Source organism: Sus scrofa, chromosome 14 (genome assembly GCF_000003025.6).
Source record: "Sus scrofa isolate TJ Tabasco breed Duroc chromosome 14, Sscrofa11.1, whole genome shotgun sequence".
Lineage (NCBI taxonomy): Eukaryota > Metazoa > Chordata > Mammalia > Artiodactyla > Suidae > Sus > Sus scrofa.
The window spans coordinates 133,193,073-133,206,084 of NC_010456.5; the positions used below are offsets into that span (position 1 = coordinate 133,193,073).

At 47.7% G+C, this 13,012-nt stretch overlaps 1 protein-coding gene across 1 annotated transcript in view; it reads left to right on the forward strand.

The window, feature by feature from the left end:
• GPR26 (G protein-coupled receptor 26) overlaps positions 1 to 9,829 on the forward strand; it is a 28,349-nt gene extending 18,520 nt beyond the window's left edge. Inside the window, exon 3 of the mRNA XM_001928196.4 lies at positions 422 to 9,829. Coding sequence (XP_001928231.1) covers positions 422 to 650 — 229 coding nt within the window. The 3' untranslated portion in view covers positions 651 to 9,829. The remainder of the gene's footprint in view (positions 1 to 421) is intronic.

A 13,012-nucleotide genomic window follows, 5' to 3' on the forward strand; every position in this document is an offset into this window, starting at 1 on the left:
GTCAGCAGCAGAGCTGGAACCCATGGCCAGGATGCAGTTAGCTATTGTGTTCTTTGATAAGCGTGGGTTCCAGAGTCAGGCAGAGCTGGGTTCAGACCCTGCTTTACAAATTACTGGCAAATTGCTTAACTTCTTGGACATCCGTGTCTTCACATGTAAAATAGAGATTCCTCATCTCCCAGTGTTCCACGAAAACACACGTAAAGTGCATAGTTAGCACAGTACTGAGAATAAAAGTAGCACGGGGAACTGGCCCTCACTGCTACAGTTGTAAGTTGCTGTTGTCATCATTGTCAACAGGGGAAGCAGCCTCAGAGAAATGGAAGTGTGGCCAGGGTGCTGGGGTCAGGGGCTCAGGCTGGAGCCTGGGCAGTGCCCAGCTCTGCTCTCCTAATGAAGGGTCTTCCCCATCTCCCCGCAGGCTGGTGGAGCTGTCCGCGGTGCCCATCAGCTCCCACTGGGGGGTGCTGTCCAAGTGCTTGGCCTACAGCAAGGCAGCGTCGGACCCCTTCGTGTACTCCTTGCTGCGACACCAGTACCGCAAGAGCTACAAAGAGATTCTGAACAGAATCCTCCACAGGCGTTCTCTCCGCTCCTCCGGCTTCTCTGGTGACTCCCACAGCCAGAACATTCTGCCGGTCTCTGAGTGAGGTGTGCTGCTCCTGCTGGAGACCTTGGACTGAGACGGCTGTGAGAAGACGGGGATGGAGGGGCTTGGGGCTCCTGGGCGGACGCCACCAGCCGCCACCCACCTGGCAAGCCCGAGGATTTCAGTTCCCTGGCTTGGAGGGGCTCTGACACCTGCTTCCTGGTTCCTCAAGGGCAGATGTTGAACAGTCCCCATTCGTCACCAAAGGATGACTGAGGGACATGCTGTGCTCTGGCTTTTCTTTCTGAGACGCTCCTTGGAGCTCCTGGACTCCCCAGAGGCTCCCTTGGAGTCACACCCAGTCTGATCATGATGAAGGACCCACAGTTCTGGTGGCAGGTAGGGAAGCTTGGTGTCCACCTGTTTATGAACCACTAGACATTGGGCTCCAGGCTGAAGAGCAGTGGTGATCTCCACGGGACCTCAGTCACACTGAGTGAGGTTGGTTGTGGCCATTTGGCCCCACATCTAGCATGGCCACTCTTCTCCACATGTAGTGGTGGCTGCTTTAACCCAAATAGTATTCAGCTGGTACTAAGTTGTGCTCAGCTGGGACTCTTGGGCTCCCATGCCCAAGGGGAAAATATTCAACAACTAGTGTTACCCAACCGTTGCTGACAAGTTGTCTTAGAAATGGTTATATTGGATTCAACTTTTATCCTTCTTTTACCCCTGCCCCAAAGCTAACATTCTGTGTGTGTAGACAACCTTAGCATGAAAATGGTTTAAATAGGCAGGTACTATATGTACTAATGTTCTCCGAAGTCAGACCCCAAAGTCACCTCCTGATTCACATGTCATCATTGTTGGAGCCAAAGAGAGGCGGGAGGAAAGTGGCTGGCAGGTCCTCCTACCCTGGTTTGTGACCTGAATTTGCAGGAAGTGTTTCACCTTGTCCAGTATGTCATTTGATGATTGGGTGAGAACTGACCTGAGCAAGATTTTAGCCTTGATTTCAAGGCACTGGGTTCCATTATCCTAATGGTTTTGTATCCTAGTTTCTGTAAGTCATCAGCAGAAAGTAGAAGCTTTCCAACAGAAGATAAAGGTGATCCAAAAAGTGCCCTGCGCCCACGATGGGTGAGGGAAATTTTTGTTGAAATCTATAACTTTAACACGTGTGCCAGTCCACTAGCAGCCACCGTCTTGATTTAATAAAACCAAGATGAGTGGACCATGCTTTCTACCCATCTGACTTTGCAACCATATAAGTGATGCGTGAATGCTAGGAGCAGTTATTTCTCCATCCTCTGCCCTAAGAGATCCTCCAGGGTAGAAAGGATGGGAGCAATAGACTCAGATGGCCCATTCTCTGCTTCCGGCTCTGCACATCACATTTGGAGACTTAGAAGGGACACAGCTCAACAGGGACCAACCAGGAAGAGCTTTTCACTGCCAGGCGGCCCCAGAAGTGTGTGCCTGCTTGAAAAGATGTTGTCACATTAACCTTAACTCCTCGCTTAGAAAACAGATCACTGAGCCTGGCCCACTCTGGTCTGGTTTCTAAGTTTCCATGGAGACAGAGGTAGCTTCTGAGGCCCTGATGCCTTCCTGTGGCAGTTGGAGATGTGCTTACATATGCTTGGAGGAGCCAGTGACACGTGTCCCTTCCCAATTCCATGTTCTGGGACATCATGTTGGTGGCTTGACATGAGCCATGATGGGCATATTTATACCAAGAAAGTCAAAAAATCAGGCCTTTTTCTCCACTTAGAGCTGGTTAAACACCTACCAGCCCATCACTGCCTGGACAGGACTTGGTATGTTACTGAAGCAAAATTGCTCTGACTCAGAGTGCATTCGGCCACTCAAGTTTGAATCACAATAGACATTCATTTTTGTGGCACTCTCACAGGGACGAATAGCTGTTCAACTTCATTGCTCCAACACCAAAAGTACTGGTGAGGTCAAGGACAAACACAGAACCAGTCAATTGAATCTGACAATCTCCCTTTTTACACAAATACTCTTCAGGCATCATGGGCATAGTGACCCCATGGAAGAGGTCAATAGACAGTCAAACTCAAGCGACCAAATATATTTTCATCAATGTCAGGCTAGAGGAGTAACTGTCAACTCCTCTTCCTGCTTTCTCTGTGTAGGCAACAAATTACTCTCCTGGAAGCAACTCCGTCTCTTTCACCTCTTCTTGAGCTCAGAAACAAGAGCTGTCCCCCAACAGTACCACATATCTTGGAAAGATGTATTTTTATAATTTACACTAAACCTCTAGGACTGCCAAAAAAAAAAAAAAACAATAAAACCAGTTGTATTGGCATCATGGTGACAAAACCCCAGATATGCCAATTGATTGGATGTTTTCATTATTATTTGGACCTCGGCACTGAAAGTCAGGAAGCAAGAAGGGAATCACTGCGTTAGCAAAATCAGCACCAACCAACTCTGCTGGTATTACCTTTAGACACATGGTTATATTCACCTGTATACAGTCTATAAAACCTACCCCCGTTTCATTATTCCCAGGAGAATTATCTACCTCATTTGGCAATCTATCAAACATCACATGGATTTCTCAGGTTAAATACTTAGAAACGTCCAGATCAGCATCAGTGTCGAGGGCCTGGGATTCCTGACCTGACCTCAGTCTAGTGTAAGGCTTGATGTTGAAGGTCTGAACTCTGGTAGACAGCTGGGTGAGGTGCGAACGCACTTGAAGAAGCTTGAAAAGAAAGCCTGGGATGGAGGATCTTTCAAATTCCCAAAGCCACACATTGGGCTCAGTTTCTAGACCTCCAGGAGCAGAACTCGTCAGTTTCAACCCAGCCCATGATGCCTTTTCCAGTCACTCTGTAACGCTAGCTTTTCTCTGTGCTGCTTCTCGAAGGCGGGGATTTCAGAGCCCTGGGACCCACTGAGGGGCGAGTGTCACGGCATTTGGGGCTTGTGTGTCTCGCGGTCCGTTGACCTCTCAAAGCTGTTTGCCTAAGAGCTTGCCTGTTTTTACTTGAGAGTCAGCTGGGGGAGGAGGGGAGGCTGCTTTGACTCATCTCATACCAACTGCACATCCCTTCTAGGACTCAGCTCAGCCTTCTGTCACCGTGAGCAATAAACCTCTCTCCTCATGTCTGTGGAATTAATTTTCTTTTTCATGAGCCCTTTCTTTCTGAGACACGATGGAAAGGATGAGCCATGTCCTGCTTGCTGTCCTTTTACATACTTGGGGGCAGGTAGATGAAGCCTGCGCAGGGCGGCAATGTGACCCTCGGGGGGCCACACGCTGTGTGTTTTTAAAATTTATCCCAATTCGGGATCAACTATTGGCGGGTGATTTTCATGAAGATATTATATCAAGTGCCAGGAATTCCTTGTGTCAGCTGGTATCCTATGGACCAAGCACCCCAAGGGAAGAGAGAGGCCCTGGACATATTTGGGGTTCCTACTACCTTTCTGGAAGGTCTAGAGCCTCTAGAATGAAGCCATTGGCTCTTGAACTTTATGATCCATAAAAATCACCAAAAGAGGTTTTTTAAAATGCAAATTACTTCATCTCTCCCCGGAAAAGAAGGTCTGGGCAAGATCTGGAACTCAGTATTTTCAGTCAGCACCCAGGTAACTGTTGTAGGTGAACTTCAAAGCACTCCCTGAAGAAATGACCTTAGTCACCCAGATAAACTCTACGGAAAACTGAGTCTTTCTAAATACCTTTTTGTCTTTCTTTTTTAAAATGTCTTCTTTTTTCTTTTTCTTTTTTCTTTTAAGGGCCACACCAGCAGCATATGGAAGTTCCTGTGCTAGAGGTCAAATAGGAGCTGCAGCTGTCAGCCTGTGCCATAGCCACACCAGATCTGAGCTGCGTCCGAGACCTACACCAAAGCTTGGGGCAATGCTGGATCCTTAACCCACTGACTGAGGGCAGGGACCAAACCTGCATCTTCATGAACACTGTGTCAGGTTCTTAACCCCCTGAGCTACAACAGGAACTCTTCAATTGTCTTATATGGTTCCGGGATACTCCAAAGAGTTCAATCCCTAGCCTTGTTCGGGGCTGAGTCATTTGGTTTTTAGAGGAACAACATTGATCATACCATGAAATGTTTAAAGTCTGTTCTGGAGAAACTCCAGTGGAACAGGACAAGCTGCCCACCCTACCTCCTCTGAAGACATTTACAAAGCAGCCTACTCCCTCTCAGGGGGAGGGGGGAAGCTCCCAGTTGGTTGTAAGCACAAGGTGCCTTGGCGTTGCCAGCACTGGCCGGTTCAGAGAGAAGGGAGCCCGCGTGGCACTCGGAGGTCCCCAGAAGGATGCTTGCTTGGGTCTCAACTCAAGCTCTGCCTGGGCAGCCTGGCTGGGGAAGGCAAGCACGTTGAGCCCCTCTTCTGCTAACCAGAGCCCAGCAAGCCCCCTTGGCTCCCAGCCTCAGGCATGGGAAACTGAGCCCAGAGAGGCAGGGCCAGAGAGATGGTGCTGGATGCCAGCTCCTGGATGTGAGTCTTTTGCTGGTTCCTCCCTTCATTCATCACTGCTGACCCTGCCAGATCCTCCAAGAGCAGCATTGAAAGACAATGGTCCTAACAGCTGGTGTGTCCTCAGTGAAGTCTAGACACCAGACACCAGACACCATGCTCTGTGTTTGCGGCAGTGTTTCCATGAATCCTCATAATGATCCTGCAATGCAGTTACCATTACAATCTCCTTTGTACAGATCTGGGAGGCTCTGTAGGTCCTCAGGCAGCAGATAGAGAAATTTGAGGGTCGGCCCAAAGCAAGACAATGTTCTCCAGAAGGACTGGCTAGTACCGATAGGCATTTCCTAGCTTCACTCAAGTCTGGGCTGTTCAAAGGGCAGGTGACTTTGCATTCTCAGCAGAGAACCCCATGCTTTTAGCTCCTGAGCCAACTCAGCCACCAGATGGGCCTTGGGCCACTCCTATCACAGCCACCGCTGGCTGGGAAAGGACACCTGTGGCCTGCTCTTTCTCTGTATGTACTTCTCGGAGTATTCAGGGGAAGATGCTTGGCAGCAACCTCTGTGCCAGAATTTATGGTTCACAAATCCTTTTTGCTTACAGGGTATCTATCTGACTAAATGTTGTAGGTATTTGCAGGCTCCTTGTCTATAGAATTTCCCCCAAACTCTGGGCCAATAGCTTTCATAAGCATCAATACAAGCAGCAGGGCCTGGCCCTGAAGCCAATATTTCCTGCCTGGAAGCCAGGAACATTAAGACAGAGGACCCTGGTGCTGGCTGGAGGACCCTGTGCTGAGCCGGAGGCTGGGAGTGGGGAAGGAGGTGGGAGGGGGTGGTTGCCATGGTTTGCTCCCATGGATTCAGAGGAGAAAATTGGCTGAGAGCAGCATGGTTTGTAAGTCCCTCCACTTTCCCTCAGGCTCCTAGTTTCTTTCAAGACTAAGTAGCCTTTTAGCCATCAGTGAGTCAGCCTGACCCCTGGCCAGCTGCCTTTGGCCAATGCCCTGGCCTGGTCAACAGAAGAGATGTAGGAACCCCAGGCTTGCTCATACTTCCCCAGTTCAGATGCAGCCACAAGGTCAAAGACATATTCATTCCTCTTTCCACAAGTACAGGTTCAAGGAGAAGGAGCTGGACATTTCTGGGAATCAGCTACCCAGGAGAGAGGAGTCCTAATGCTGGCATTGCCCATCTTCCCAGGCAGGCTGCATCGGAGAGGAAAGTTGTTGGCTTGACCCAGACATCACTGTGCAGAAGCCGAGGTCTGTGGAAGTCCAGGGGAGCAGAGTCCTGGAGAGGTTGAAGAATGGTCCATGGCAGCTGCGGGCTCCAGCCCAGTGCTGTAGAAATACCCACCTGTCACTCCTCAGACATTCGTGTGCCCAGCCCTATGCTGGGTCAGTCTCCAGGGGAAACCAGGGACTACTCTAAAGCTAGAGGGTGGGGCTGCTCTGGAGATGTGAGCATAGTGCTGGGGGTATAGGAGAGCTGACACACTTGGCTGGTAGGTAAGGAAAGTTCCTAGAGATGGTGACATTACATCTGAACCTGCAGTAGTGAAGAGTGTGTGACAAGACACAAAGGAGATGTGAATAAATGCCTGGTGATGAGTCTAATGGGAGAAAGCTTAGCCTGGGTCCAGGAATGGGGTCGGGTGGGTACCAAGGAAATGAAGTGCCTCCTGAGACAGAGTGGACATGATCTGTGGCCCAGGGATGAGGATGAAGGTCTTGACATTGGGAGTTTCAAAATCAGAGCTCTTTTAAGAAGAGAAACCATGGGAGAAATCTACATCTATTTAGGTACTGAAGAAGAGAAGAATGAAAAGAAAGAGGAAAGAAGGAGGGAAGAAAGGAAGGAAGGCACTCAAAGCATTGTGTCTATTTTGTGGGGCATCTACATTACACAGTGGATGGGGGGACATGACTCACTCTTAAGAAGCCAAACTCATTTGGCCAAGGCACATCCCCTGATCATACACCTGAATGTGAACAAAGGTATATCTTTAGCATCAAGTGTAAATATTCCATAGCAATGCAGGGTCCTTGTGGGGATAGCCACATAGCCCTTGAAACAAGTGGAAGAAGTAACAGCAGAAATGACCATGTTTGCAAAGGTTACCCTTGTGCCAGGTAGCAATTTGGCCACCTTCCCTTCATACCCCCACATCTCTTGGCAGGTTAGTGGGGGGAGGTTTACACAATTTGTTTATGCAGTGTGTCATGTAAATGTGTATTTACCATTTAAAAGTCCAAGATTATGCATCTAATTTATCTTAGTGTGATAATTTATCATGTATACCCATATTTAAGGACTGTTAAAATAATTTAACTTGTTGATTCAAAACAACTGTGTGTGCATCTTCTGGAAAGCATGTGCTTTTAGGATCACTGATTTGTGCTGGTACCAAACCAAACTTTCATCAAACCAAGCCTGAATCCACTCACTTGCCTGCAGTAAAGCCTATCTACTGACACTGGATTGTGATGAAGGAAAGTACAGCCTTTACTGCAGGGCGACAAGCAAGGGGAATAGGCAGCTCATGCTCAAAAGACCTGAGTTCCCCAATGACTTTCAGGGAAGGGATTTTAAAGGCAATGTGAGGGAGGGGGATGTGGGGGCATGATCAGCTGATGCATGATTTTCAGATTGGTTGGCATCAAGGTGAAGTTTCAAGCATCATCAACCTTTTGGTTTCAATCAGTCTGGGGTCTACAAATTTGAAGTCAGCAGTGTTCATCTGGTAGGGGTCTGCTTCCTATAAAAAATAACTTAGGAATGTATGTCAGGCCTTTATCTATATCTTTCAGGGAATTGGGAGTTTGGGGACTCTGCTATGTGGCAGATTTATCATCTAAATTGTTACTGGTTTCCTGGCCCAACAGCTGTTCTTTGTTTCTACATCTTCACATTTCCTAATCATTAACTCTTGAGTCAGCCTTTTGAGACTCAGGGGAGGCCTGGGAGATTAAAGCAAAAGCCTTTGACTTCAAGAGACAGAGACACAGGGGCTTATATATGGTTTGTGGCATTTCCTGTGTCCTTTCTCTTTCAGGCCCAGTAATTCTGTACTTATATCTTATTCCCTGACATGGAAGAGTGGTTGCATGTGTTTAATAGAACCTAAAGTTCATATTACAAAGACCCCCAAATCTGTATTTGGAGACATTCGGTGAGAGTCAGATTGTCATCAACAAGGCTCAGGCCTCAGTAATACCCTGTGCTAATCACAGGGAAAACAGGGAACATTAGATGCTATCACAGTGGCACCCAACTGATTAGTTGATCTGAGCTGGTCAGTGTCCCAGGGACCCAGCCGCAAAGACAGCTCCTGCCTGGCTGACATTCCAGACCCCCTGCCCCCAAAGGCTCAGTCCACCATGGGCCAGCATTCAAGCTGTTGAATACCAAATCTTTGCTTGAATTCTTATTAGTAATCAAACCCTATGATCCAAAAACATGTGATTGCCAGGTTCCCTTGCAAGTTGAAATCCACTCAAACCTCCACCATCCTGTTTTACAACAAGTGTGTAAATATCATCTCTTCTGGAACATTTGAGGGAGCTTTAAGGAGTTTGGTGTCTTGTCAACACTGTTTCCCCAGGGAAACATGACTCACCCCAGATCACAAATAGCCTTGGAAATCCAGTGACAATTAAAAAAGGTGCCTGGCCTTACCCTCATTACCACACGGGGCATTTTTATAAACACTGGAATAGGCCAGTCTTCACTTTTTTAGGTGACTTTGGGAGAAGGAATTCAGAGTTTTGCCGTTTGGATGTGCATTGTCCATTTTGGCGAGGCAGCCTAGGAGGACATTTATCTATTCCTCTCCTGTGATGATGTGTGGAGCAGATGCCAACAGACACATTCAGCCACACTCCTCCCTCCTCCCTAATGGGGCATGGTCATTTCTCACACAGAGGGTCACCCTGTCCGATGTCCAAGAGGAAAACCACCTCTTTCTTGGAGTGGCTGCTGAGCAGCCTTCAAAACCCTGGAAGCTCCAAGGAATGAGTGCATGCTTTCCCTCGGTTTGGATCCACTGCATTATTTGGGGGGGGGGTCTGTGTGAAATGAGGTGCGGGGACTTACACTGTCCATAGCTGGGGGCATCCAGAGCACAGAGCAGAAGGGAGCCTGCCTTAAGAAACCCTAAGGTATTTGCCAGCTAGTTTTGCATTCCACATGGAAATGTACTTTATATTTGGATACTTCAAAAATACTTTGGGGAACTGAGATGGAGGAAAATGAAAGATATTTTATTCCCAGGGGATGGAGTGATCTGCAAAGGACTGGCTCATGTACAACGTTCTGTACCTAAGGTCAGATCTATAGGGAAACCGGTGGGGCATATGTCCAGTGACCCTGTGCTTCTGTGCATGTGTCCATGTGTTCCCTAATGTGCATCCTCTAACATTTGTTTACATTGTAGTTTTCACTTTATTTTCTCCTAATTTATTAAACATAAGCACAGCTCCATTAAAATAAAAATATACTACCAGAAGCTCTCCCACTGGAGCACTGTTACCTTCAAGCGAAACACTTGCCAACAGCTATTTTCTGTTGTGTTGGGACGCAAGACCGATGAATCTGGGGCCAATGTCGCCTGCTCTGTTTACAGTGTGTTTACTTGTGTTTCATGAATACATATCCACCATTGTAATACATTTTTATAATAGAATTTATAGTTACTATAGGAAAAAAAGAATATATTGTGATTCTGTCCAATAAACCTCCTGGTATAAAATCTCATCCACACTTCCTTAACCTAGTGTGAATTTTTTTTTTTTTTTTTTTTTGCTTTTTAGGGCTGCACCCACAGCATATGGCAGTTCCCAGGCTAGGGGCTGAATCCAAGCTGCAGCTTCTGGCCTATGCCACAGCCATAGCAACACAGGATGCGAGTCGCATCTGTGACCTACACTTCCGCTTGTGGCAATGCTGGATCCTTAACCTACTGAGGAAGGCCAGGGATCGAATCCACATCCTCATGGATACTAATCAGGTTGGTAACCCTCCGAACCACAGGGGGAACTCACTAAACACATTTTTACTATGCACAAGTTAATCGTCAGAAATGGTGGTTTTGGAGTACCCTGTTGGCCTAATGATTAAGGATCTGGAATTGTCATGGTTGTGGTGCAGGTTTGATTCTTGGCCCAGGAATTTCTGCATGCCATGGTGTGGAGGAAGAAAGGAAGGAAGGAAGGAAGGAAGGAAGAGAGAAAGAAAGGAAGGAAGGAAGGAAGGAAGGAAGGAAGGAAGGAAGGAAGGAAGGAAGGAAGGAAGGAAGGAAGGAAGGAAGGAGGGAAGGAAGGAAGAGAGAAAGAAAGGAAGGAAGGAAGAGAGGAAGGAAGGAAGGAAAGAAAGAAAGAAAGAAAGAAAGAAAGAAGAAAAAAAGAAAGAAAGAAAGAAAGAAAGAAAGAAAGAAAGAAAGAAGAAAAAAAGAAAGAAAGAAAGAAAGAGAAAGAAAGAAAGAATAAAATGGTGGTTTTATAACTTCACGAGGTGGCGAAGTTTCTTTTTATTTATTTTTCTGTGTCTTCCTATATCGTACCCCCTTTTCTCTATCACTCCCACTGCCTCAGATGCACCTGCTCTCACATGGCTTCCTAAGGGTAGGTATTCATCCTTCAGGGCCATTTCTTTCCTGCCTGAGCGCCCAGCAGCCACCCTCCCAGACACACCTGCCCAGGGACGGAATGCCTGACCCTGGGAGGCACAGCCCCCACCCCTTCCAAATATCAGGCAAATTTTACCACTTTTGACTCCATTTGGGCTTTGCCAAATGGCAGATGCTGCTCAGATCTCAGAAAGAGAGCAAGGGGGCCTCAGAAGGGAAGACGTCCCGTATTTGTCATTTGTCTGCTGAGTGCTTGGCATTGTGCTGGGGACCTGCTCCCCACTGCATGCTCATGCCCCCCCAATTTTCCTGTGTCGAAACTCATTGCCAGTCTGATAATGCTCATGCTGTCTGCTCTTTGTCACAATTTTAAAACAATGAGCACACAGAAAAAAAGTGGGTACATTTTATTTTCTATCAATTAGAGCTGAATAGGGTGGACTTAACAAGTAAAGCTATACATCTCTTCTAGCTCCTGGAAATCTTGACAAATACAAATTGTCTTCTTTCACCATTATTGAAAATTCTTCATTTTTCCACAAACCTGAATTTAGAGGTAGAATCTTTAAACTTTTATATACCATGGACCTGCTGGCAGCCTGTGAACCCTATGGACGCTTTCAAATAACACCTTTTTTTTTTTTTTTTTTTTTTTTGTCTTTTGTTGGGGCCATGTCCATGGCATATGGAGACTCCCAGGCTAGGGGTCGAATCAGAGCTGTAGCCGCTGGCCTACACCACAGCCACAGCAACATGGGATCCAAGCCACGTCTTCGACCTACACCACAGCTCATGGCCACGCTGGATTCTTAACCCACTGAGCGAGGCCAGGGATGGAAGCTGCATCCTCATGGATACTAGTCAGATTTGTTTCTGCTGTGCCACGATGGAAACTCCCAACATATTTTAAAATATATGTTTGCAATATAGTTATGTGCTCTACAATAAATGATAAGGTTTAGTGACAACCTAAGAATTCACCCTCTTTCAGAAGATGAGCCTAAACAAGATTTCAGATATCTGTAACAACTGTAAAGTGAGGTGAAGTTGTCTGTGAATTCCACTGGTGACAAAGTTAAGCTGACTAAGACCCCCCATGATCTACTCTTTATTTATAATGGAAGGTAACGCTAAATTTCAGTTCGAGGTTAGTGAAAATCAGGATGGGATTTTCCACTCAAATTTACAAACTGAACTCTATCTGTGAAATGAGGTTTGAGAATCTCTAGTGTGTGATATATATCTTGGTGTGAATTTTTTTTTTGGCTGTGCCAGCATCATGCTGAAGTTTTGGGGCCAGGGATTGAAGCTGAACCACAACTGTGACCTGAGCCACAGCAGTGAGAATGTCCAGATCCAGATCCTTAAACTGTTGAGCCACCAGCAAATTCCTTGGTGTGAAAATTTTAACCAGACCTCTTCCAGTTAACCCTGAGTCTTTCCCCTCTACCACCGGAAGCGAGAAGGTGGCTGGGAGCATAGGGCTGAGCAGGAGGGCACTAGGATTTGCAGGGCTGGATGTAATTGGGGGAGGGGGCCGCAAAGGAGTGGGAAGGGCCCTTTTCCAAGCTTCTTGGGGAGCTAGCCTAACCTTGCTCCTCCTTTAAAGAGCTGCTCGGAAAGGGGGCTCAATGAGTGGCATCTCATGGGCTCCCCCAGCCCGGAGGGCCCAGATCTCACAAAAACTGGCAAGGCTGGAGGAAGGCTGGGTTGCCAGAGTTAGGAGTGGTATGAAAGCTGGACACTGGGCAGGCTGGACCGGGGACAGACCCTCCCTTCAGCCCCTTACACAGCTCCAGCGCCCCCAGGTGGGCTACGCAGGGACAGCAGGGCAGGCGGTCCCCAGCCCCCACCCCCACCACCACTCAGCCCAGCCGGCTCTCACTGCCTTGCACCCAGGGCCCATGGATTTGCCTTCAACACGCTCTGCTCTCTGCCTTGAAAATTTCCTCAAGGAAGAGAAACACCAAGCAGGGTTTACCTGTTGAGATTCCTCAGAGATTTACCCTAAACTGAAGCCCAGAGAGGGGAGGGGAGGTGGCTTGTGTCGCCAGGAAGCAGGTGGTGGCAGGGCTGGGCAGGGCTGGGAGGGCGGCGGGGGGGCTCGCTGTCTCGCTCCTCCCCTGAGACGTGGCAATGTGAAAGAGGGGCAGCAGTGGGGCAGGGTGCCCAGGGAGCCTGCCAGCCAGTGGACACAAAGTGGACAGAGATCTTCACGCTTATTTTTATAGTCGGGAAAAATGTGCCCCAGAGAAGGGAGGAGGCGCCTGCCAACAGCAGGTGCTGGAGGTGGTAAAACCATACCTC